The sequence below is a fragment of the Carcharodon carcharias genome, chromosome 3, assembly GCF_017639515.1.
Source record: "Carcharodon carcharias isolate sCarCar2 chromosome 3, sCarCar2.pri, whole genome shotgun sequence".
In the NCBI taxonomy this organism is placed as follows: domain Eukaryota; kingdom Metazoa; phylum Chordata; class Chondrichthyes; order Lamniformes; family Lamnidae; genus Carcharodon; species Carcharodon carcharias.
This window is the reverse complement of record NC_054469.1, coordinates 103,572,921-103,599,682: the sequence shown is the minus strand read 5'-3', so window position 1 is coordinate 103,599,682 and position 26,762 is coordinate 103,572,921. Positions and strand designations below refer to the sequence as shown.

The window sequence follows — 26,762 nt, the reverse complement described above, 5'->3', positions numbered from 1 at the left end:
CATCAATGACCTTCCTTTCATCATAAGGTCAGAAGTGGGGATGTTTGATGATGATTGCACAATGTTCACCATTTTTGATTCCTCAAATACTGAAGCAGTCCATGTCCAAATGCAGAAAGACCTGGACAATATCCAGGCTTGGGCTGACAAGTGGCAAGTAACATTGACGCCACACAAGTGCCAGGCAATGACCATTTCCAACAAGAGAGAATCTAACCATCATCCCTTGACATTCAATGGTATTACCATCGCTGGATCCCCCACTCTCAACATCCTGATGGTTGACCAGAAACTGAACTGGACTAGCCATTATAAATACTGTGGCTACAAGAACAAGTTGGAGGCCAGGAATCCTGCAGTGAGTAACTCACCACCTGACTCACCAAAACCTGTTCACCATCTACAAAGCACAAGTCAGCTGTGTGATGGAATACTCTCCAATTGTCTGGATGAGTGCAGCTCCAACAACATTCTAGAAGCTTGACACCATCCAGGACAAAACAACCCACTTGATTGGCATGCCATCCACAAACATTCACTCCATCTACCACCAACGCACAGTGGCAGCAGTGTATACCATCTACAAGAGGCACTGCAGGAACTCACCAGTCTATTTTAGACAGCACCCTCCAAACCCACCCATCTAGAAAGACAATGGCAGCAGATACATGCGATCACCGCAACCTGCAAGTTCCCCTCCGAGCCACCCACTATCCTGACTTGAAACTACATCGTCATTCCACCACTGTCGTTGGGTCAAAACCCTGGAACTCCCTCCCTATCAGCACTGTGGGTGTACCTACACCACATGGACTGCAGAGGTTCAAGAAGGTAGCTCATCATCATTCTCTCAAGGCCAATTAGGCAAGGACAATAAATGCTGGCCGAGCCAACGATGCCCGCATCCCATGAATGAATTAAAAAAGAAAAGGTTTTTGAATTAAGCTTTTGGTTATATTTTAAATTTCAGGTTGTCCTAGAGAAAAATGATACAAAGACCAATGAAAAAACTGCTGTAAAAAGAGTTGCAGAAAAGTGTAAGTTATTGGCACAGTTATTTTATATTAAGCAATCAAAATTACACATCATTTACAATAATGGATTCAGTTTGGTTTTTTTTATCCATCTTGCACAATAATGTTATCCATCCAACTGCCAAAGTTGATTGCTATTTATCTCTTTTCCGAATGAAAATTTGTCCAGGCTTTTATTTTTATCTTTGAAGACTTGCTTTGATTTTCTGTAATCAAGTTACCATAAAATGTCCTATTTCCTTTTGATATTCTTCAAATATTAAACTTGTGTTTTCTATACACGGTTGTAACCTCTCCAGTCTGGAATAATTGGGACCAAGTCATTTCTGGATTTCAGAATTTGTGCTATCAAGCAGCATTTGCTTAATAATAATTAATAACCTTGCTTAATAACCTGCTCACTGACGTCCAGTTTGGGTTCTGCCAGGGCCACTCAGCTCCTGACCTCATTACAGCCTTGGTTCAATCATGATCAAAAGAGCTGAACTCCCAAGGTGAGATGAGAGTGGCTGCCCTTGACATTAAGGCAGCATTTGACCGAGTGTGACATCAAGCAGCCCTAGCAAAACTGGAGTCAATGGGAATCAGGGAAAACTCTCCGCTGGTTGGAGTCATATCCAGCACAAAAGAAGATGGTTGTGGTTGTTGGAGGTCAGTCATCTCAACTCCAGGACCTCACTGCAGGAGTTCCTTAGGGTAGTGTCCAACCATCTCCAGCTGCTTCATCAATGACCTTCCTTCCATCATAAGGTCAGAAGTGGGGATATTCGCTGAAGATTGCACAGTGTTCAGCACCATTCGCGCCTCCTTAGATACTGAAGCAGTTCATGTCCAAATGCAGCAAGACCTGGACAATATCCAGGCTTGAGCTCACAAGTGGCAAAGAACATTCACGCCACACAAGTGTCAGGCAATGACCATCACCAACAAGAGAGAATCCAACCATTGTCCCTTGATGTTCAGTGGCATTACCATCACTGAATTCCCCCAACATCAACATCCTGGTGGTTACCATTGACCAGAAACTGAACTGGACTAGCCATATAAATACTGTGGCTACAAGAGCAGCTCAGAGATTAAGAATTGTGCAACGAGTAACTCACTTCTTGACTTCCCAAAGCCTGTCCACCATTTACAAGGTGCAAGTCAGGAGTGTGATGGAATACTCCCCACTTGCCTGGATGAGTGCAGCTCCCACAACACTCAAAAAGCTTGATACTGTCCAGGACAAAGCATCCCGCTTCATTGGCACCCCATCCACAAACATTCACTCCCTCCACCACCGCTGCACAGTAGCAGCAGTACGTACCATCTACAAGATGCACTGCAGGAATTCACCAAGGCTCCTTCGACAGCACCTTCCAAACCCATGATCACTACCATCTAGAAGGACAAGGGCAGCAGATAGATGGGAAAACTGCCACCTTGAAGTTCCCCTCCAAGTCACTCACCATCCTGACTTGGAAATATATTGCCATTCCTTCACTGTCGCTGGGTTAAAATCCTGGAACTCCCTCCTAACTGCACTGTGGGTGCACCTACACCACATGGACTGCAGCGGTTCAAGGAGGCAGCTCACCATCACCTTCTCAAGGGCAACCAGGAATTGTCAATAAATGCTGACCTAGCCAGTGAAACTCACATCCCGCGAATGAATATATTTTAAAAAACTGAAGCTGGAGAAGATTACACTGTTCATGGATATTTCAGACTAAGGATGAGAATATAGAAGAAAAGTTCACTGTGGCTAATCCTATCCATTTTAAAATAGTGAAGAGACAAGTTTGGTTCTGTCCCGTCAAGTACTTTCCTCATCCAATCATTTTCACTGAAGTTTTCTGGTTTTGTTTTTCAGCTGCTGCAGAGCCAGAATGTAAAGTTCAGAAGTCTGAAGCTGCTCCAAGTACTGCTACTGGCCCTAGCACAGGTGAACTTCTATTACATTTACTTGTCATTTTCTCCTTCCTCTTCACTGCCCCCGACCCTTTATAAACTTTGGAGATCATGATTTCAAACCCATATGACTCTTGTGTTGGAAGTTGATCTGTTTGTGCCACAAAAAATGGCTACTGTATTTGTGAATACAGCACAGGAGCCTTTGTCCATGTGGAGGTATGTGAAATAAAGTAAGTGCTAGACATGATTACCCTTGAATTTGTCTGTCCTTTCCAAGCCTTTCCATATTTCTAACCTTCCTATCTTGTTGAGAGACCTGAATCTCCTCACAGATTTGGTTTCCCTTGCTTGTTGTGTGCAGAAGCTGCCCACAGCTGTCTTCTTTGGCTACAACCATAGTGCATTGTGCCTCCTTGTTCTCCCTAACCTTTCTGCGGTGTTTGACATGGGATCATATCTCAACTGTCTCTTTAGACCTACATAATCAATTCTGCAGATCCCATAGATCCATTTTTTGTCCTTTTAATCTATGTGTTACTCCTCAAAGGCTCCATCAATGAAATTAGGATCAGCTTCTACGTATGTTGACTGCCTAACAGCACATCATCTCCACTGCAGATTTTCAGAATCATCTTTGTGTTGTGGAACTGATTAGATCATACACAACTTATCAGACAGAATTTTTTTGCATTTGACAATTTTCACCTCTCCCTGCCCAATGAAAAAAAAACTGCACACACCTACCACTGGCTCTGTCCAGTTCTAGTCACCACACTTTAGGGATTATGTGAGGATCCCTGAAAGGGGCAGAAGAGATTTATCAGAATGATTCCAGGGTTGGGTGATTTTAGCTACAAGGTTAGGTTGAAGAAGCTGAGGTTGCTCTCCTCGAGGTGGGTGAGGGGAAATTTGACAAATTATGACAGATTTAATCAAGTCTGACTAAGAAAGGCTGTTCTTATTAGCTGATGGTACAACCACTAGGGAACACACATTTAAGATTTTGGGCACGTGATGTTGGGGGGGGTGCGGGGTGTGATGAAGATATTCTTTGCACAGTAAGTGGTATTGGACTGGAAATTGCTGCCTATGAGGGAGGTGAATGATTTCAAAAGGAAATTGGATTAGTACTTGAGGGGAAATAAACTTGCAGGGTATTGAAAGGCAGAATAGGACTGATTGGTTTGGTCTACAGAGAGCTGGCATGGACTTTATAGGCCAAATGGCCTCCTTTTGTACCATTATGCCTCCATGTCTCTGTCCCTCCCCTTCGTTACTCCCTTTGCTTAATAAGCAGTGTTTCTGCTTTCGTTATGGCAGCAGTACCAGCTGGAACCACGGCTCTTTAAGTATCCCAGAAAACAGGATGTTCTAGGGCTTGAATAACAAAATCGATTAGCTGGTCAGATAACTGATCGAAGCAGCCTGTTCGAAAGTAGATCCTTCCTCCATCAAACTTGCAGACAGCTGAGAGTGCTTGCAGTATTTGTATCAAATTAAGCCCTGGACAAGATTCTGACATGTTAAAACTTCTTATCACTGGTGACTGAAAGCAATCTCTGCACATTTTCATCTAGAGTCTGCTGTCACCACGCTTGTGATCAGGTTAGACAGTTCATGTTTTTTCTAGTGCTCTAGTAATATGTGATTTATAATATTTTAAGGTTCCACATGGATGACTGACTGGCTGTTATGTTTATGTTCTGACTACATTTTTGAATGATTTTCATGCCATTATCAGCATTCTTTTAATTTGTTTTCAGAATTTTCTGCTCTTTCCTGCAGGCTTTTCCTCTGTTTTGATGTAGTTTGAATGACATTAGGCCATCTTCATATAACTCATTCAAGTAGCCATTTTTTGTATCAACTTAAATGGTGAATGCTGGCATGCTAATTCATTCTGGGCCCAATAGCACCAAATCCAGTCCTTTCCACCAGATATGCAGTCATTTTCCAGGAAAGTCACTGGTTAAAATCCCAGATTGTTTGTGTGTGGGGTAACTATAATAGAAGCAATTTGCATTATTAGTGTCTACTTTCAAAATTTTGTTCAAAATTGGCATTGAAGCATTTTCACAATTTCCCTGCTGTTTTATATTTCAGCTGCTGAGAACACTAAGCCTGATGAGCAACCCAAGCCTAGCCCAGGTACAGTTATTGATATGATGAAGGATTATGCATCATTCCAAATGTTTGCCACTGACTTTTTTCCATATTCATTTTTGAAGCTCAATTTAGATAACATTTTAGATGGTGACCTTTAAGTCTGTTGAAAAAAACCTGAATATATTGGAAACCTGAAATCTGCATGACCTGCACTAATGAGCTGAAGTGCCTGATGTATAGGCAGAACTCATCAAACTGAAAATTCCCACAAGTGACAATGCCAGCACTTAGCTCTGAGAATTCTCTGAAGCGAGCATCAGGGTCATTCCAGTGTGTAAGCCATCAGCTAAAAATAAGTGGGGTGGAAGATGGTAGGGAAGAGGGGGTAATGATTTGTGTTGGGGGCAAAGGGAGGGATGGAGAAATAGTTCACAAAGTGAGATGGCCAAATACATGAAGTGTTGGGAAGGACAGAATGCAGCGTAAGGGAAAAGGGAAACAACTTTTTTGCAAAGGAACGGAGGCAGAATACATGGGAATAGGAAACTGTTAACAGGAAAAGGATAATAATGATTGGCAAGACAAGGGGGAAAATAGCCGGAGGAGAGAGTTACAATGGATAGCAGTGGAGGAGTGAGAAGGGAAACTGGGAAAGAACAATGAAGTAAACCAATAGCAATAAAGGTAATGATAATCAGAGTATGGCAGGAAGGGATGGTGATTGCAAATTTAAGAGTGTGTCTGCGGATAAGGCCAAAATTTACAAATGGAAAAAAACTGAATTAAGGGCTCTGTATCTGAATGCCTGCAGCATTCTTAATAAAACAGATGAATTGACAGCACAAATAGAAATTCATATGCATGACCTAATGGCCATTACAGAGTTGTGGCCACAAGGAAATCAAAGCTGGGACCTGAATATCCGAGGGTAAGTGACATTCAGGAAGGACAGGAAGCTGGGGAAAGATGCTGGGGGAGCTTGGTTAATAATTCTAAATATCAAGATGTGGAACGTAGAGTCATTTTGGGTGGAACTAAGAAACAGCAAGGGCCGAAAACGTTGGTGGGAGTTGTTTTTAGGCCACCAAACAGCAGTAGTAATGAAAATTACGGTAAACTAGAGGTTGCATGTAGTAAGGGTAATACAGTAATTATGGGGGATTTCAACCTACATAGACACTGGGTAAACCTAATTATGTCGTGGAGGGTGAATTCTTGGAAATCATGTTTAACAAACCTGTTGGAGTTTTTTGAGGATGTAACTAGCAGAATAGATAAGGGGGAACTGGTACATGTGGTATATTTAGATTTTCAGAAAGCCTTTGATAGGGTCCCAGGCACGAGGTTAGTAAACAAAATTAAACCACATGGCATTAGGGGAAAATACTGGCATGGTTTGAGAACTGGATAATGGACAAGGATCAGTGCTTGGACCCCAGCTATTCACAATTTATATCAATGATTTGGATGTGGGAATTAAATTTTTTATTTCCAAGTTTGCAGATGATACAAAACTAGGTGGAAATCTGAGTTGTGAGGAAGGTGCAATGATGCTTCGAGAGGGTTTGGTGAGGCTAAGCGAGCGTGCAAAAATCTGGCAGAAGGAATACAATGTGGAAAAATGTGAAGTTATCCACTTTGGTTGGAAAACAGAAATGCAGAGTATTTCTTAAATAGTGAGAGGCTGGGAATTGTTGAACTTCAAAGGGACTTGTGTATCCATGTTCATGAGTCACTGAAAGCTAACATGCAGGTACAGCAAGCAATTAAGAAGGCAAATGGTGTGTTGGCCTTTATTACAAGAGGATTTGAGCAGGAGTAAAGATGCCTTACTGCAATTATATAGAGCCTTTGTGAGACCGCGCCTGGAGTATTGTGTGTAGATTTGGTCTCCTTACCTAAGGAAAGATATACTTGCCTTAGAGGGAATGCAACAAAGGTTCACTAAACTAATTCCTGAGATGGAGGGATTATCCTATGAGGAAATATTAAATAGACTGGGCCTTTATTCTCTGGAGTTTAGAAGAATGAGAGCTGATCTCATTCAAACATAAAAATTCTTACAGGGTAGATGCAGGAAGGATGTTTCCCTTGGCTGGAGGGTCAAGAACCAGGGGACATAATTTCAGATTAAGGGGCAGGCCATTTAGGACTGGGATGAGGACGAATTTCTTCACTCAGAGGGTAATGAAAGTTTGGAATTCTCTGCCCCAGAGGACAGTGGAGGCTCAGTCGTTGAGTATGTTCAAGACTGAGATCGATAGATTTCTACATATTTAAAACATCAAGGAATACGGGGATAGTGCAAGAAAATGTTGTTGAAGTAGAAGATCAGCCACGATCTCATTGAATGGGCTGAATGGCCTACTCCTTTTATTTTTTATGTTCCTTGTGCTGGTGAGAGAAAGAATGAAGTAGTCAAAAGCTCAGAGCAATCCTTTGAGCAAGGAAGGAGAGGGTGGCAGCAGATATTTTGAGTGGTGAAGTACAATGCTAATGTAAACAGTGAATGTTGTGCAGCAGGGAGTGTTAATATAAGGACGTGGAGATAGGAGAGTGAAATGCGACAAGTATCAGTTTAAAAAGTGGCAATGGAAGAACAGTTTCAGTCGGGGAACATTTCGGGAAAAGTGACAATAATTCAGTAAGTTTCAAGGTACTGGTGGATAAGGATAACAGGAGTCCTCAGGTTAAGGTGCTTAATTGGGGGAAGGCTAGTTATAACAATATTAGGCAGGAACTGAGGAATCTAGACTGGAGGCGGATGTTTGAGGGCAAATCAACAACTGACATGTTGGGGGACTTTCAAACGTCAGTTGATAAGAATTCAGGACCGGCATGTTCCTGCTAGGAGGAAGGATAAGTATGGCAAGTTTCAGGGACCTTGGATAACGAAGGATACTGTGAGATTAGTCAAAAAGAAAAGGGAAGCATTTGTAAGGGCTAGAAGGCTGGGAACAGATGAAGACCGTGGAGAATATAAAGGAAGTAAGAAGAAACTTAAGCAAGGAGTCAGGAGGGCTAAAAGGGGTCATAAAAAGTCATTGGCAACCAGGATTAAAGAAAATCCCAAGGCCTTTTATACATATGTAAAAAGCAAGAGGGTAGCCAGGGAAAGGTTAGGCCCACTCAGGGACAGAGGTGGGAATGTGTGTGTGGAGCCAGAAGAAATGGGAGCGATACTACATGAGTACTTCTCATCAGTATTCACCAAAGAGAAGGACTTAGCGGTTGATTTGTCTAGGGAAGAGTGTGTGGATAGCCTGGATCATGTTGAGATCAAGAAAGAGGTGTTAGGCGTCTTGAAGAATATTAAGGTGGATAAGTCCCCAGGGCCAGATGGGATCTACCCCATAGTACTGAGGGAGGCAAGGGAGGAGATTGCTGGGGCCTTGACAGAAATCTTTGTTTCCTCACTGGCTACTGGTGAGGTCCCAGAGGACTGGAGAATGGCCAATGTTGTTCCATTGTTTAAGAAGGGTAGCAGGGATAATCCTGGAAATTACAGGCCGGTGAGCCTTACTCCAGTGGTAGGGAAATTATTAGAAAAGATTCTTCGTGACAGGATTTACTGCCATTTGGAAGCAAATGGGCGTGTTGGTGAGAGGCATTCTGGTTTTGTGAAGAGGAGGTTGTGTCTCACTAACTTGATCGAGTTTTTCGAGGAAGTGACAAAGATGATCGACGATGGAAGGGCAGTGGATGTTATTTACATGGATTTCAGTAAGGTCTTTGACATGGCAGACTGGTACAGAAGGTAAAGTCGTACGGGATCAGAGGTGAGCTGGCAAGATGGATACAGAATTGGCTTGGTCATAGAAGACAGACGGTAGCAGTGGAAAGGTGCTTTTCTGAATGGAGAGCTGTGACTAGTGGTGTTCCACAGGGATCAGTTCTGGGACCTTTGCTGTTGTAGTATACGTAAATGATTTGGAGGAAAATGTAACTGGGCTAATTAGTAAGTTTGCAGACGACACTAAGGTTGGAGGAGTGACGAGGATTGTCAAAGGATACAACGAGATATAGATTGGTTGGAGACTTGGGCGGAGGAGTGGCAGGTGGAGTTTAATCTGGACAAATGCAAGGTAATGCATTTTGGAAGGTCTAATACAGGTAGGAATTATACAGTAAATGGCAGAACCCTTAAGTGCATCGACGGGCAGAGGGATCTGAGTGTACAGGTCCACAGGTCACATAGTGGCAACGCAGGTGGATAAGGTAGTCAGGAAGGCATATGGCATGCTTGCCTTCATTGGCAAGTGAATTGAGTATAAAAGCTGGGAAGTCATGCTGCAGCTGTATAGAACCTTGGTTAGGCCACACTTGGAATATTGCGTGCAATTCTGGTCGCCACATTACCAGAAGGATATGGAGGTGTTGGAGAGGGCACAAAGGAGGTTTACCAGGTTGCTGCCTGGTCTGGAGGTTATTAGCTATGAGGAGAGGTTGGAGAAACTCGGATTGTTCTCACTAGAGCGACGGAGATTGAGGGGGCGACTTGATAGAAGTTTACAGAATTATGAATGGCATGGATAGAGTAGATAGTCAGAAGCTTTTTCCCAGGGTGGAAGAGTCAATTACTAGGGGACATAGATTTAAGGTAAGAGGAGAAAACTTTAGAGGAGATGTGCGGGGCAAGTTTTTTTACGCAGAGGGTAGTGAATGTCTGGAATTCGCTGCCAGAGGAGGTGGTGGAAGCAGGTACGATAGTGGTGTTTAAGAGGCAGCTTGACAAATACATGAATAGGATGGGAATAGAGGGATACAGACCCCGGAAGTCCAAAATGTTTTAGTTTGACAGACAATATGATTGGCGCAGGCTTGGAGGGCCGAAGGGCCTGTTCCTGTGCTGTACTTTTCTTTGTTCTTTGTTCTAACACTAGCTTAACTGTGAAGGCAGGGAAAGGGGAGTAGGTTGCATGCAGGATAGGAATAGGGCCAAGTCCCAATATGAACTGGATCTGTGTGAAAAGGTTGAGAGTTGTATAAGATGGAGTGTCTCTGAAATAAATGTAGAAGACTTCGTGCACCTTTGTGAACTGAGGTGATTGAGGTTGGCTGAGAGTGGCTGTTGACTTAATTTTGAAGTAAATGGCAGCATGTGGAAAATCCAAACAGCACTTCCCTTTTTAACAACAAATTATATTTATACTAATGCATTTAATGTCGTAACAAGTTCCAAGGCACTTAACAGTGTGATATCAATAAGAACAATTTGGACTCGTTTGACACAGCTGCAAAAAGCGAAATCGGGGCATGACCAAAAGCTTGATCAAAGAGAGAGGTTTTAAGAAGCATCTTATAAAAGGAGAGAGATCTAGGGAGAAAATGTCAGAGCTTGGGGCCAAAGCAGTTGAAAGCACAGCTGCCGACTGCAGTTTGATTTAAAATCAGGGATGCTCAAGGCCAGAATTAATGGAGAGCGGAAGGCTTATAGAGATGGAGAAGGCTGCATAGATATTGAGGGGTTGAGGCCATGGAAGTTTTTGAAATCAAGGGTGAGTATTTTAAAATTGAGGCATTGTCGGATGGGGAACAAGAGAGTGTTAACGAGCATTGTTGTGATGGTTGAGTGAGGTTTGATGTGAGTTAAGATACAGGCAGCAGAGTTTTGGGTGATCACGGGTTTATGTATGGTGTAAGATGAAAGGCTGACCAGAAGAGCATTGAAATAGTTAAATCTGGAGGTAACAAAGGCACAGGTGAGGCTTTAGCAGCAGATAAGCTAAGGCAGGATTAAACCTGAATAATATTACGAAGGTGTAGGTGGGCAGCTTTGGTGATGGTGTAATTATGTGGTCGGAAATGCATCATGAAGTATGAAACACAACAAGTGTGCAAATGGTTTAACTCATCTAAGATAGCTATCATGGATGGAAACTGGCATGAGATGGAGTTTGTGGCAAGGCCCAAAGTCAATGGCTTCGATCTTCGCAATATTTAGAGGAAAGTGTGACAAGTCACAGTGCAGAGTGTGGAATGAGGTGGTGTAGAGATAGAGTTGAGTGTAAGTAGCATGCCGCTAGAACCTGATGTGTTTTCGGATTATGTTGCTGAGGAGTGGCATGTAGATATGAACATACAAATTAGGAGCAGGAGTAGGCCACTTGGCCCCTCAAGCCTGCTCCACCATTCAATAAGGTTATGGCTGATCTGATTTTAACGTCATATTCCAGCCTACCCCCGATAACCTTTCACCCCCTTGCTTATCAAGAATCTATCTATCTTTGCCTTAAAGATATTCAAGGACTCTGCTTCAACCACCTTTTGAGAAAAAGAATTCCAAAGCCTCTCAACCCTCTGAGAAATTTTTTTCCTCATCTCAATCCTAAATGGGCAACACCTAACTTTGAAACAGTGATCCCAAGTTCTAGATTCTCCTGCGAGAGGAAACATCCTTTCCACATTCACCCTGTCAATTCCCCTCAGAACCTTGTATGCTTCAATCAAGTCGCCTCCTACTCTTCCAAACTCCAGCAGATACAATCCTAGCCTGTCCAGCCTTCCCTCATAAGATAACCTGTCCATTCCAGGTATTAATCCAGTAAACCTTCTCCGAACTGCTAATGCATTTACATTTTCCTTAAATAAAGAGACCAGTACTGTGCACCATAATCCAGATGTGGTCTCTCACCAAGCATAACTGAAACATAACCTCCCTAATCTTGTATTCAATTTGCCTTGCAATAAGCGATAACATTCTATTAGCTTTGCTAATTACTTGCTCACCTACATACTAATCTTTTGAATTCATGCACTAGGACACCCAGATCCCTCTGCATCTCAGACGTGCAATCTCTCACCATTGAGATAATATGCCTCTTTTTTTATTTGTTCTGCCAAAATGGACAACTTCACATTTTCCTGCATTTGCCAGATCTTTACCCACTTACCTAACCTATCTATAATCATTTTATAGCCTCCTTATGCCCTCTTCACAACTTAGGTTCCTACCTACCTTTGTGATCATCAACAAATTTAGCAGCCATACCATCAATCCCTTCATCCAGACCATTTATTTCAGGTATAAAGAGTTAAGGCCCCAGCACTGATCCCTGTGACGCACCACTTGTCACATCCTGCCAACCAGAATATGAGCCATTTATGCCTACTCTGTTTCCTGTTAGCTAGCCAATCTTCTATCCATGCCAATATGCTACCCCCTACACCATGAGAATTTATTTTCCGCAATAACCTTAGGAGTCACTTTATCAAATGCCTTCTGAAAATCTAATTACAGCACATGCACCAATTCCCCTTTATCCACGGCACCTGTTACTTTTCAAAGAACTCCAATAAATTGGCTAAACACGATTTCCTTTTCACAAAGCTATTTTGACTCTGCCTGATTACTTTGAATTTATCTAAGTGCCCTGTTATAATGTCTTTAATAATAGCTTCTAGCATCTTTCCTATGACAGATGGTTCAGCTAACTGGCATATAGTTTCCTGCTTTCTGTCTCCCTCCCTTTTTGAATAAAGGAGCTACATTAGCTATTTTCCAATCTAATGGAACCTTCCCCAAATCTAGTGAGTTTTGCAAAATTGAAAACAACGCATCAACTATCTCACTAGCCACTTGTTTTAAGACCCTAGGATGAAATCCATCAGGACTCAGGGGACTTGTCAACCTGCAGTTTCAGCAATTTGCCAAGTACCTCTTCCCTGGTGATTGTAATTTTCTTGAGTTCCTCTCTCCCTTCCAATTCTTGATTTACAGCTATTTCCGGAATATTACTTGTAGCTTCTATAGTGAAGACCGATGCAGAATATCTATTCAATTCATCTGCCATCTGCTTATTTTACATTATTAGTTCCCCAGACTTACTTTCTATAGGACCAACATTCACTTTGTTAACTCTCCTTTTTAAAATATCTATAGAAACTCTTAACTGTCTGTCGTTATACTTCCAGCTAGATTTCTCTCGTACTCCAATTTATCCCCCCTTATTAATCTTTTAGTCATTCTTTGCTGTTTTTTATATTCTCTCCAATCTTCTGACCTGCCACCCATCTTTGCACAAATATGTACCTTTACTTTAAGTTTGATACTATCTTTAACTCTTTTAGTTAACCACAGATGGGTGGATCCTTCCCTTGGAATATTTTGTTCTTGTTGGAATGTATCTATTCCGTTTATTCTGAAATATCTCCTTAAATGTCTGCCACTGAATTTCTAATGACCTATCCTTTAACCTAAATTGCTAGTTCACTTTCGCTAGCTCTGCTTTCATGCTGTCGTAGTTGTCCTTATTTAAGTTCAAATTGCTAGTTTAGACCCAGTCTCCTCTCCTTCGAACTGAATGTAAAATTCAGTCATATTATGATCACTGCTACCTAGTGGCGCCTTCACTATGAGGTCATTAATTAATCTTATCTCATTGCACAATACCAGGTCCAGTGTAGCCTGCTCCCTGGTTGGCTGCAGAAAGTGCTGATCGAAGAAATCATCCCCAAAACATTCTATGAATTCGTCATCTGTGCTATCTTTGCCCATCTGGTTGTTCCATCCTATATGTAGATTAAAATCCCTCCATAATAATCATCAGACCTTTCCGAAAAGCTCCCACTCTTTCTTCTTTGATATCCCATCCTATCATGTGATTACCGTTAGGGAGTCTGTACACCTCTCCCACAAGCGACTTCTTGTCTTTATCATTCCTCATCTCTACCCAAGCCACTTCTATATCCTGGTTTCCTGCACTTAGGCCATCCCTCTCCATTGTGTTACGTGTAGATGCAAAATAAAAGGTAGTCATCACGGGTAGATCCTTCAGAAATTCGAGGGTAACAGAGCAAGAATGGGAATAGAAGACATTGTGCATAATTCCCTGGCTACAATTAGATAGGTAAGAATGAAATCAAGCAAGCCAGTGTTACCTAGCTAGATGATGGAGGAGAGGCATTGGAGGAGGATAGTGTGCTTAACTGGGTTAAAAACTGTACATGGGTTGAAAAGGGATAGTTTAACACATTCATGGCCACAAAGAATATCAATTGTGACTTTAACACATGGACTGTTTCAACACTGACCAGACTGGAAACCTGATTGGAGAGATTGAAATAATGGAATTGTGTGAAAGATAGGCATGGATGTGAGAAGTGACAACACGTTCAAAGACTTTGACGAGGAAATGGGCTGTTGGATAAGAATGTGCAAAATTAACTGGAATGCATCTAGTGTAAAAATTCAGAATTCTCCATGGAAACATATCCCAGCCTTGCTTCCTAGAAATTAATAACTGATTTTGTGATTTTAGCATTTTTACATTTGGGTTTCCCCTTCAGGCTTTCAATGCAACATTGTTGGTACCTATTGCTGAAGAACAAAGCATGTATGATGACTTGTTTTTGCGTGCCAGGCCACTTTGAGTTGTCAGCTTGTGTGGAATTTAATGTCCCCCCAATCCTTGGTGAGTTCGGAGGTTAGTGGGAGATCGGGTGGTGCAGAGACCCCACCACTATCCCGCCTCCATTCCATTGAGTCTGGGGTGAGATGCCAATTGAGTGGGCAATTAGGGCCTCTTCCCACTCCAGCGGCAAGCGGGGGCTCGTCATGCAGGGAGACTGTCCAGCAAGGTTTGCTTGCAACCGACTTAGAGTGGAGGGGAGAGCTGTTCTTCGTTCAAAGTGCCTGATTGAGGGAATTAGTGCCGGAAAGGGGGTGCCTGCTGACAGCCAAACCCTGCCATTTCTTCTGGCCCACTGTCCCCAGGCCCCTTGCCAGGAACCCCACCATGATCCCCATCGCACCCTCACTTACCTTTCGCCAGGGATCTCGGGTGAAGGCCCAAGTGGTTTACCAGCAGCAGCCACCACTCCTGGTGACATGACCAGTAATGGAGAGTCGCCAGCCTTTGAATTGCTGGCAGCTCACAGGGGTATGATTTCTGTCTCACTAGGGGAGGTCCTGGAATTAAATGTCCCCCACGGAGCCTCGGCTACACAAATTCCGCAGTCAATTAGGGATTTAATTCCCTTGGGGCTCCCAGAGATTAGGTTGGCGGGGCTGCCACCGTTTTAGTGCTGGACATAAGACCCTTCCCCCTCTGCCCTCCTTAAATTCTGACCCTTTTTTTGACGATATTGATAGCCGTTGCTGTTTTTCTAGATTGAAGTGTATGTTCTGGGGCAGAATCTTAATCCGGGTGAAAGGCCATTGTCTGAACTGCTTCTGGTGCCCCTGTACAAATTCGTTCATATGTAGATTACATTGCTACATTATGAACAAGTTGGATAATATTGTCATGTTGTAGAGTATTGTTTCCTTGGTACTAGGCAGTTTTCTTTCTATAGCTGATGTACCTTGTTATTCTGACATACAAATGAAGAAGTTTTTTTTCTCTTATAGCTGTTTTTACTCGTCCCCTACTCCATACTGCTGTCTTCCATTGTTTTCTATTAGTTTTGCACTGTGCCCTTTTGTTTTTCTCTTGCACTGTACATTTAACTTTCTCTTTGTAATTCTTAATCTATGCCTAAACCTCACATTTTTGGTCTTTCTAAAGTTTCCTATGCTTTTTCTTATGTCTCATGTCATTCACATAATCAGTGTCTCTCACATGTACTCCTCTATTGATGTACTTAGTTTGTATATTTAACCTTAAAGCCCAGGACACAAAGGAAAATGAGAACTGGACTGGAATGTATCTCTATCCAGATGGTCTTCCTATCAATCTCCCAGTGGATCCGAAGCCGCAGCCCCGGCCGGTACTGGCACGTCAGGAAGCCACTGCAACACATGGAGGTGAGGAAAGAAAATCAAGATTGCACAAGAGATTGCAGCAAAAGCCTGAAGGCTTGCAGGGTGTAATAGGAATTGGAGGCGTAATGTGGGCACTACTCTGTTGTTGGCTACTACTAAGCTGGCAGCACAGGATCTGAAGTTTCTGCTATCTGCTTTGTACATACATTTATATTTGAGTTTTTGATTTATCCCAGCATAGATTAGTTATCGAGTAGTGGAAAAAGACAGATTAGGCAGATCTTTTATACTGAAGGTTTATTTTGAATATTTCTATGGAATTATGACAAAAATGCCCTATGATGCTAGGTCCTCTTTGACACAGCTGACCACACCATCCCCCTCCACCTCTCCAATGGTGTTCAGCTGGGTGGGACTGCACTCGCATGATTACATTCTTTCTAATCGTAGCCAGAGTATCATTGCAATGGTTCGCCTTCCTCTCCCACACCTTTACCTCTGATGTCCCCCAAGATCTATCCTTGGCCCCCTCCTATTTCTCACCTACACCCTGCCCCTCGGCGATATCATCCGAAAAGCACAGCACTAGTTTCCACATGTACACTGATGATATCCAGTTCTGCCTCAACACCACCACTCTTGACTCGGCCACTGTCTGTCAATTATCAGAGTGCTTCATTGACATCCAGTCTAGATGAGCAGAAATTTCATCTAATCAAATATTGGGAAGATTGAAGCCATTGCCTTCTGTCCCTGCACAAGTTCCATTCCCTGGCTATTGACTCCACCCCTCTCCTTGGCAACTGTCTTGGGCTGTACGCAACCTTGATGTCATAGTTGACCCCAAGATGAACTTGCAAACAAAATTCAGCCTGCTTATTTCTACCTGAGTAGCATTGCTTGACTTCACAATTTCCTCAGCTCACCTGCTGAACCCCTCATTCATGTCTTTGTTACCTTTAAATTTGACTATTTCAATGGACTTCTGGCTGCCCATCCACATTCTACCCTCAGCAGGCTTGAGGTTGTCAAAGACTTTGCTGCCCATCCCTAACTTGCACTAAGTCTTCAACTATCACCCGTGTTTGCTGATCTATATTGGCCTCGATTTTAAAATTTCTCCTTGTTTTCAAATCCCTCCATGGCTTTGTTCCTCCTAACCCTAATGCAGCCCCACAATTGTGTTCTGAGTTGCTGTAATTCTCCCTGATTTTAATCCCACTGCCATTGCTGGCTGTGTCTTCAGCTGTTTTGTCCTTTAGCTTTGGAATTCCATCCCTAACATCTCCCTCTTTTTACCTCTCTTTCCTCGTTGAAGATGCTCCTTAAAATCCAAGCATTTGGTCATTTGCTCAATATCTCCTTATGTGAATCAGTGTTGCATTTTGCTTTATAATACTCCTGTTATTTATCTCGGGTGTTTTATTATATTTAGAAATGCTTACAGTGTTTCAGCCATTGAATCTTGAGTCTGAAAAGCAACTACATGTATCTGCAAAATATATGTTTCATGTTATCCGTTAAACATTTCCTGTAAAATGCCGAGAATTGTGAATTTCACAATAGTTATATTTATTGTTGAACCATGTTTTTTTAAATTCATTCATGGGATGTGAGCGTTGCTGGCTAGGCCAGCATTTATTGTCCATCTCTAATTTCCTTTGAGAGTTTGGTGGTGAGCTGCCTTCTTGAACCACTGCAGCCCATGTGGTGTATGTACAACCGCAATGCTGTTGCGGGGCGGGGTGGGGGTGAGTTCCAGGATTTTGACCCAGTGACAGTGAAGGAACAGCGATATATTTCCAAGTCAGGATGGTGAGTAGCTTGGAGGGGAACTTCCAGGTATTGGTGTTCCCATGTTTCTGCTGCCCTTGTCCTTCTAGATGGTAGCGGTCGTGGGTTTGGAAGGTGCTGTCCATGGAGCCTTGGTGAGTTCCTGCAATGCATCTTGTGAATAGTGCACACTGCTGCCAATGTTCGTCGGTGGTGGAGGCATTGAATGTTTGTGAATGGGGTGCCAATCAAGTGGGTTGCTTTTTCCTGGATGGTGTCAAGCTTCTTGAGTGTTGTTGGAGATGTACTCATCCAGATAAGTGGAGAGTATTCCATCACACTCCTGACTTGTGCCTTGTAGGTGGTGGATAGGCTTTGGGGAGTAAGGAGGTGAGTTACTTGCCACAGGATTCTGAGCCTCTGACGTGTTCTTGTAACCACAGTATTTATATGGCTGGTCCAGTTCAGTTTCTGGTCAATGCTAACCCCCAAGATGTTGATAGTGAGGGATTCAGCGATGGTAATACCATTGAATGTTACATAAAAATATTCGTACAACTGGTTCAAATACAAATATGAATTCACACTAAGAAGGTCCTAAGCTTGATAACTAGTCCTTGCATAGTTAGCTGATTGCTGTTTGGACAACAGAAGGACTGTGCTATTGCCCTTAGTGTCCCCTGTTTGGGAAAATCAGCCATAGCTCTGCAGCTGATTACTATCCAGTGACTTCTGCTGAAAAGTGTATTTCAGTTTAGGGCTGGCTGAATGGTAAAGCATGTTCTTGCTAACAGTCTGCTAACAGCTGTTTAGGCTTGTGTGTGAAGAATGGCTCATTGGGCCTGGTACCAATGTGCTGCCAGAACTTAACATGACCTCTAGCTGGCATGAATCAGCACCTCAAAGGAATGGAGAGAATTGGTGTGGGCTGAGCAGGGGAGGGCTTGGAAAAGAGGTTAACAATAATTTCAATTCTTAGCACTCATTCTGTTGTATCTAATTTTGGTTTACTTTTAGCAGCTGCCGCAGTTAATGACCTGTTAAGTGCTATAGGATCAAAACTTCTGGAAGATCACATCACAAACTCTGATTTTGAGGAGACTATAATAGGTATTTTTCAATATTTTCAGTATGAAGTGTTTTACTATGCATTTTCCTATGATTTGCTGATGTATATATTTTTTATAAAGTAAATTTGCTTCAAAAAACCACAAAAAATACTGCTCCCTGTTGTGCTGTATTGAGACATTGCAGGATTTATTTTCCTCTGGTGTAAGTCAATTCGTGTTAATCTTGTTGGGATGTTAATTTGTGAAAAGTACTTAATAATCTCTGCTCTGCGGTAAGGAAAGCAGAGAAAAAGTTAAGATTTGCTAGAGGTCTTTGATAGGTCTGCAAGGATCAATGCTTGAGTTTCAGCTGTTTACAATCTATATTAATGACTTAGATGAGGAATGCGTCATGGCTCAGTTGATAGCTAGCACTTAGACCTCTCAGTCAGAAGATTGCTTATTCAAGTTTTGGGATATCTGGTGACCATGGAAGGCATTATGCAAAGCTACGCCTTTCTTTCTACAAACAGACTGAGTGTAATGCATCCAGCTTTGCTGAATATCAAAAATTTGGCAGAATAGTACGCCGTGAGGAGGATGCAAAGGCATATAGTTAATTTAATCAGGATGACCAATTGTCCCGTATACTTGTGGATGCGTTGACATGTTTATTTGTGCTCATCAGGAAAAACATGAGTCCCTAATTTCAAGTGATCAGAACAATTTATACTACCGGTGAAAAGGGTGCTGACTGATTGGCAAGTCAACTCTGATTTTAATTTATTCATTCATGGGATTTGGGCTACGCTGGCTGGGCCAGCATTTATTGCCCATCCCTAATTTCCCTTGAGAAGGTGGTGGTAAGCTGCCTTCTTGAACTGCTGCGGTCCATGTGGTGTAGGTACATCCACAGTGCAATTAGGAAGGGAGTTCCAGGATTTTGATCCAATGACAGTGAAGGAATGGCGATATATTTCCAAGTCAGGATTGTGAGTGGCTTGGAGGGGAGCTCCCAGGTGGTGGTGTTCCCATCTATCTGCTGCCCTCATCCTTCTGGATGGTAGTGGTCGTGGGTTTGGAAGGTGCTATTGAAGGAACCTTGCTGAATTTCTGCAGAGCATCTTGTAGATGGTACACACTGCTGCTACTGTGCGTTGGTGGTGAAGAGAGTGAATGTTTGTGGATGTGGTGCCAATCAAGCGGGCTGCTTTGTCCTGGACGGTATCAAGCTTCTTGAATGTTGTGGGAGCTTCAATCATCCAGGCAAGTGGGGAGTATTCCATCACATTCCTGACTTGTGCCTTGTTGATGGTGGACAGGCTTTGGTGACTCAGGAGGTGAGATACTCATCACATGATTCCTAGCCTCTGACCTGCTCTTGTAGCCTCAGTATTTATATGGCTAGTCCAGTTCAGTTGTTGGTCAATGGTAAGGCTCCCAGGATGTTAATAGTTGGGGGGATTCAGTGATTGTAATGCCATTGAACATCAGGGAGCAATGGCTAGACCCTCTCTTGCTGGAGATGTTCATTGCCTGACACTTGTGTGTCACAAATGTTATTTGCCACTTGTGAGCCCAAGCCTGGATATTGTCCAGGTCTGCTGCATTTGGACATGGGCTGCTTCAGTATCTGACGAGTTGCGAATGGCATGAACATTGTGTAATCATCTGTGAATACCCCCACTTCTGACCTTATGATGGAATGAAGGTCATTAATGAAGCAGCTGAAGATGGTTGAGCCTAGGACACTACCCTAGGGAACCCCTGCAGTGATGTCCTGGAGCTAAGATGACTGACCCTCCAACAACCACAACCACAACCACTTTCTTTGTGCTAGGTATGACTCTAACCAGCAGAGAGTTTTCTCCCTGATCCGTATTGACTCCAGTTTTGCTAGGGCTCCTTGAATACTCACTCGGCCAAATGCAGCCTTGATGTCAAGGGAAGTCACTCTCATCCCACCTTGGGAGTTCAGTTCTTTTGTCTATGTTTGAACCAAGGCTGTGATGTGGTCAGGAGCTGAGTGACCCCGGTGGAACCCAAACTGGGCGTCAGTGAGCAGGTTATTGCTAAGCAAGTGCAGCTTGATAGCACTGTTGATGACCATTTCCAGTACTTTACTGATGATGGAGAGTAGACTGATGGGGGCAGTAATTGGCTGGGTTGGATTTGTCCTGCTTTCTGTGTACGGGACATACCTGGGCAATTTTCTACATAACCGGTTAGATGTCAGTGTTGTAGCTGTACTGGAATAGCTTGGCTAGGGGTGCGGCAAGTTCTGGAGCATAAGTTATCAGCACAATTGCCGGAATATTGTCAGGGCCCATAGTCTTTGCAGTATCCAGTGCCTTCAGTCGTTTCTTGATATCATGTGGAATGAATATAATTGGCAAAGGTGTTGCCATGGTGAAAGCAATGGGGAGCTGTTGGCTCCCCAAGCTTCTGGGTAATTCGAAACAGGCTTGAGGCTTGTACGTATTCCTTATTGAACAAAGAAATCAGCCCCAAAAACTAGGGTCGCAGATCTTACAATGGGAGTGAACTTATTAATCTTGTATTGACATCAGGTAATTTGGCTATTACTTTGCATTTTGAACTAGCAAAGTATGCAGAAAGTGTAAAAATATTCAACTTGTATGAAATGCAGAGTGCAGTAGGTACCTTTATTGATTCAAGTTTGTTTTTCATGTTTCTCCATTTCTTTGTTTTAATGCCTGTGAGCAAAATTCCTAAATTGTGGACACTCTAGTATTGTGTGGCCAAATTTCTTAGGAATTGAGTCCTCTGGGCTGACAGAGTAATATATATTTATTTCCATTCACAGGGTTGGATTTTGTGACTGAATACCATTATGTTGGAAAAACTGAACCATTATATTACTGTGAACTGTGCACTTGTGAATTGCCTCTACAGTGTGTTCTGGCACATATCTTTGGACTTAAGCACAAGATGCGTTATGTAGTAAGTATACAGTCTATAAATGTACTACATACTATAAATACATATAAATATATTTACTTTGCATATTTGTCATTTGTACTGTAGAATTTGTGTAGAAATATCATCCTAGCCTGAATTGAACAGACAAATTACAAATACCATATTTCCCTATTGAGATGATGGTGGACAACACTGACCTAGTCTGCCAAGAAATGTTACTCTGGCAAGAATCTCCAAAAGTACATTGGATGTGATCACTTTCTTGAACTGGTGCTTGACCGTTGCATATTTACTTGTATTATTGATATATTTGGCAAGGAAATTGATGACTTTTTTTAAAAGTTGCAGCAAACATTAGAACTGGATGAATGGATATTTGGTCAAATGTTGATTCAGATTGCTTGAAATACATGTTAACCGCTAATAATTCCCATTTGGTTCTTGTACATATTTTAGTTCTCAGTTCACACTCCATTCTCAACCATGTAATTTTTTAATTTGTTTTTGCGATGCGACGGTCGCATATTGACCATCCCAACCTGCCCTTGAGAAAGTGGTGCTGAACTGCCTTCTTGACCTGCTGCATGCGGTTTAGTTAAGTTGATAATTGTGTTGGGGAGAAAATGCCATGATTTTGATCCAGCGAAGGTGAAGGAACAATGATGTGGTTCCAAGTCAGGATGGTGAGTGACTTGGAGGGGAACTTGCAGGTGATTGTGTTCTGATGTGCCTGCTGCCCTTGTCTGGTAGGTGGAAGAGGGGTCACGGTTTTCAAAAATGCTGTTTAAAGAACTTGGCCAGTTGTAGCAGTGCATCTTGTAGACGGTAAACACTACTTCCATTGTGCACCAGTGGCGGAGGTAGTTTACAGTAGTGGATGGGATCAAGTGGACTGCCTTGTCCTGGGATGGTTCAAGCTTGTGTTGCTGGAGCTGCACTCATCTAGGCAAGTGGAGGGTATTCCATCACAATACTAACTTCTTGTTGGTGGACAGGTTTTGGAGGGGTCAAGAGGTGAATTATTTGTCTCAAAATGCCCAGTCTCTGACCTGCTTTTGTAGCCACATATATGCCTGGTACAGTTCAGTTTCTGGTCAATGGTAACCCCAGGATGTAGACAATGGGGGATTCAGTGATGGTAATGTAGTTGAATGTCAAGCATAGATGATTAGATTCTCTGTTAGAGATAATCATTGCCTGGTATTTCTGTGGCATGAATTTTACTTGGCACTATCAGTCCAAGCCTGAATGTTGTCCAGGTCTTGCTTTATATGGACGCGACCTGCTTCGGTATCTGAGGAGTTGCAAGTGGTGCTGAACATTGCGCAATAATCAGCAAACCTTATGATGGTTGGAAAGGAATTGATGAAGCAGCTGAAGATGGTTGAGCTTCAGACACTATCCTGGGGAATTCTTGCAGCTACTTCCTGGGGCTGAGATGATTGGTTTTCAAAAGCCACAATCATTTTTCTTTGTGGTAGGTATGACTCAACCAATGGAGAGTTTTCTCCCTGACGCCTATTTTGACTTCAATTTTGCTGGGGCTCCTTGGTCAAATGCAACCTTTTTGTCAAGGGCAGTCACTGTCACCTTAACAAATTCATCTTGCTTGAAACAAAAGATGCATCCAGAGGAGGTGTGAATGGCAGAATAATGAACTGCTGCTGTCCAGAAGCAAAAATAGGAAAAAACAGCAAGATTAAGACCAAAACATGCAAAGAAAAGGAAACAAAATGGGGGCAGAGATTAAGGTCTGAGGTCTGAAATTACTAACTTACTAAATGTTGAGTCCGGAAGGCTGTAAAATGCTGAATCAAAAGGTGAGGTGCTGTGCCTTCAGCTTGTATTGGGCTTCATTGGACCACTGCAATAGACCTAGGACAGATGTCAGCTTGAGAGCAAGTTGGAGACTTAAAATAGTAGGCCACTGAAAGCTCTTGAATTTTTCTTGCAAACTAATTTAAGGTGTTCGCAAAGCGGTCACCAATCTGCATTTTATCCCCACAGATCAAAGCTGAGCATCTGAGGTTCTGTGGGCCATCAGCAACCGAAGAACTGTATGCAGCCACAGTCTGTAACCTCGTGGCCTGCCATATTCCTGACACTTTTGTTTCTATCAAGATCGGGGACTAACCCTGGGTCATTGAAGAACGTAGAAGAGCATACCAGGAGCAGCATGCTTAGAAATGAGGTGCTAATCTAGTGGAGCTATGCTGGACAATTTTGCATGCTAAACAGTGGAAGCCAGTTTAGCTAGAGCTAAGCGACCCCAAAATGGATCTGATCAAACTTCTGTAGCCTTGCCCACATCCAGTTGTGGAAGATAGTGGACAATTGAACAACTAACCGGAGGAGGAGGAGGCACCAAAAATACCCCCATCCTTGGCTGATAGGGGAGTCCAGCATGTCAGTGCCAAAGACAAGGCTGAAGCACTTGAAACATCTTCAGCCAAAAGCGCCCAGTGGATAATCCATCTCCGCCTTCTGAGGTTCTCAATCAAAGATGCCAATCTTCAGACAATTTGATTCACTCCATGTGACATCATGAAAAGGCTCAAGGTACTTTATATTGTAAGGACTATGGGCTCTGACAACATCTCAGCTGTAGTTGAAGACTTGTGCTCCAGAACAGGCTGCGTCCTTAGCCAAGTTGCTCCAGTACAGCTACAACACAGGTATCCACTCAACCATGTGGAAAATTGCCCAGGAATGTCCTGTCTACAAAGAGCAGGACAAGTCCAGTCAGTCAATTCTTGATCATCAACAAGTGATGGACGGGTTTGTCGATAGTGCTATCAAGTGGCACTTAGACAACAACAACTTATTCACCAACGTTCAGTTTGAGTTTTACTGGGGCCATTCAGCTCCAGACCTCATTATAGCTTTGATCCAAACATGGCCAAAAGAGCTGAATTCCACAGCTGAATCTAACCATCTCCCCATGACATTCAATGATATTACCATTTCTAAATCCCTCACCATCAACATACTTGGGGTTACCAGTGATCAGAAACTTAAGTGGACATGCCATATAATTACTGTGGCTACAAGAGCAGGTCAAAGCCTGGGAATTCTACGACGATTAACTCACCTAACTCCTCAGAGCCTGTCTATCATCTTCAAGACACACATTGGAAGTGTGATGGAGGACTTGCCTTAGTGCGTACAGCTCCAACACAAGAAGCTTGACCCCCTCCAGAACAAAGTAGCCCACTTGATCGATGCCCCATCCACCAAAACTCACTCCTGTGACCAGTACACAATGGAAGCAGTGCTTACTTTCTGCAAGATTCTCTGCAGCAACTTGCCAAACCGCCTTCAACCGCACCTTCAAAACCCAAAACCTCTCTCACCTAGAAGGACAAGGGCAGCAGACACATGGGAACACCACCTGTTAGTTTCACTCCAAGCTACAAACTATGCTGACTTGGCAGTTTAACACCATTTCTTCACTATTGCTGGGTCACATTCCTGGTGCTTCCTTCCTAACAGCACTGTGGGTGTACTTAGGCATGCTTTGCAAAAAGTAAGGGCAAATAGGGATGACAAGCAAATGCTGGCTTACCGGTGATGCTCATGCTTCATGAAAGAATGAAATAAAAGTGGGGACAGTGGGACAAGGAACCAAAATTCTGAATGTCAGATTTCAATGAACAGGAACCATGTAAAGTGGGTGTTACAATGAGGGTGCAATGAGCTTCAGTTTGAATGTACATTTGAATTGTGAAAAGCACCCTGGAGTGCAATTATAGATTCTAGATCGTATCTAGAGAGGTAGTTTTGATCTGTATAAACAGGGTAGCATATTGGTGGTCACAGCTTTGTCACAGGTGATGGGAATAATTTGAGGTAATGAATTGAGTTTTGGACGTTAATGCATAATGGAATGAGTGTGATTTTTTTTCGCTGTCTTCCTCCCTGCTGACCCCAGCATTCCTCCTGTTGTATTGGTACATGGCAACACTACTATTGGTATGAGCGCTACCAGTTCTAAAAGTTAGCAATTAGGAAATACTTCTGGATGAAAAACACAATTACCTCTCCTATAGCCTATAAAAATAAATTGATTATTTGTCTTGGGGGAGGAGGTCAAAAATAAATGACCATTAGTCCTAGAGTGAATATCAAGGTGCTAAACAACTGCTCTTGCTCAGTACTAGTTTGCTTAACAAATGAAAAGTGCTGATTTTTTTTTTGTTCGTGATTTATCTTCTATGCCAATGTCAAAACATTTGGTTAAATGTGGATCATGCTAGAATGCTCTATTTATATGGCTATTGGTGATTTTCCATGCATAAGGCATGTTTATTGTGTCTATTTTTCCAGAAAAAAAGGCATCCAGAGTTATTGAAAGTAAACACAGGAAAATATAAAACAATTGTCAAGAAGAAAGCAGCTGAAATTGAAAAGGTAGATGGAAGAGGAAGGATTCGGGTAAGTATGCATCATGAAATGCTCGTTAGTAGGAGCAAATTGAATCCATGACAAATAGTGTCAAAACCAATTCCATCCCCTTGTCTGACCACTGTCTGAGGCTGGACTATACTGTTCACATCGTTGGAGTCCTCTTTCACCCCATGTTTGCAGACATGGTGCTGGCTCCCGGTGTCGTGATACCTCAAATTTCAAATTCTCATTGTTGTATTAAAATCTGTCCTTGACCTTGTTGCATTCTATTTTTGTAACTTTCTTCAGCCCTCCAAAAACTGTGTTCTTTAATTCCGACCTCTTGTACATTCCTGAATTTCCTTGCCCCATCAGGTGGGTTGCGCCTTCAGCTGTCTAGACCCAAACTCCAATTCCCTCTCTGAAAGTCTTTATCATTCTACTTCCCTCTCCCACCTTGGAGACACGTGTTAAAAACTTTACCAAAAATTTTGCTTGCCTATTCTTATATCTCCTTATATGACTAGCTGTCAAGCAGGCATCAAAATAATTTTCTATTTTGAGGGCTCTTCTTGAGATTTACATGAAGGCGGCTTCTTGATTTTCAGGGGCTCCTTCTTCATTCTCACTAACTCCTTTATTAGGTGATGCAGTCACAAAATAACATTACCTTCTATATTTGTGTTGATGATTTTAAGGTTTCCTCCTTTAGATAGAAAATGTAGCACAAATACCAAAGACTAATACAAAAATAAAAACACCTGGAAAAACTCAGCAGGTCTGACAGCATCTGAGGAAGAGGAACACAGTGAACGTTTCGAGTCCGTATGACTCTTCAACGGAACTGTTAACTGTGTTCCTCTCCGCAGA

The 26,762-nt window shown here is 42.6% G+C and overlaps 1 protein-coding gene across 5 annotated transcripts in view; it reads left to right on the top strand.

Moving 5' to 3' along the window:
• Positions 1–26,762, top strand: part of si:ch211-197h24.6 — a 115,245-nt gene that overhangs the window by 32,379 nt on the left and 56,104 nt on the right. For 4 of the 5 annotated variants that reach the window (XM_041184131.1, XM_041184130.1, XM_041184132.1 and 1 more), the window contains exons 8-14: positions 971–1,037; positions 2,890–2,961; positions 5,034–5,078; positions 15,646–15,783; positions 18,532–18,624; positions 21,391–21,527; positions 25,833–25,940. In XM_041184131.1, coding sequence (XP_041040065.1) covers positions 971–1,037; positions 2,890–2,961; positions 5,034–5,078; positions 15,646–15,783; positions 18,532–18,624; positions 21,391–21,527; positions 25,833–25,940 — 660 coding nt within the window. The remainder of the gene's footprint in view (positions 1–970; positions 1,038–2,889; positions 2,962–5,033; positions 5,079–15,645; positions 15,784–18,531; positions 18,625–21,390; positions 21,528–25,832; positions 25,941–26,762) is intronic. The other variant, XM_041184133.1, reaches the window with a different exon arrangement.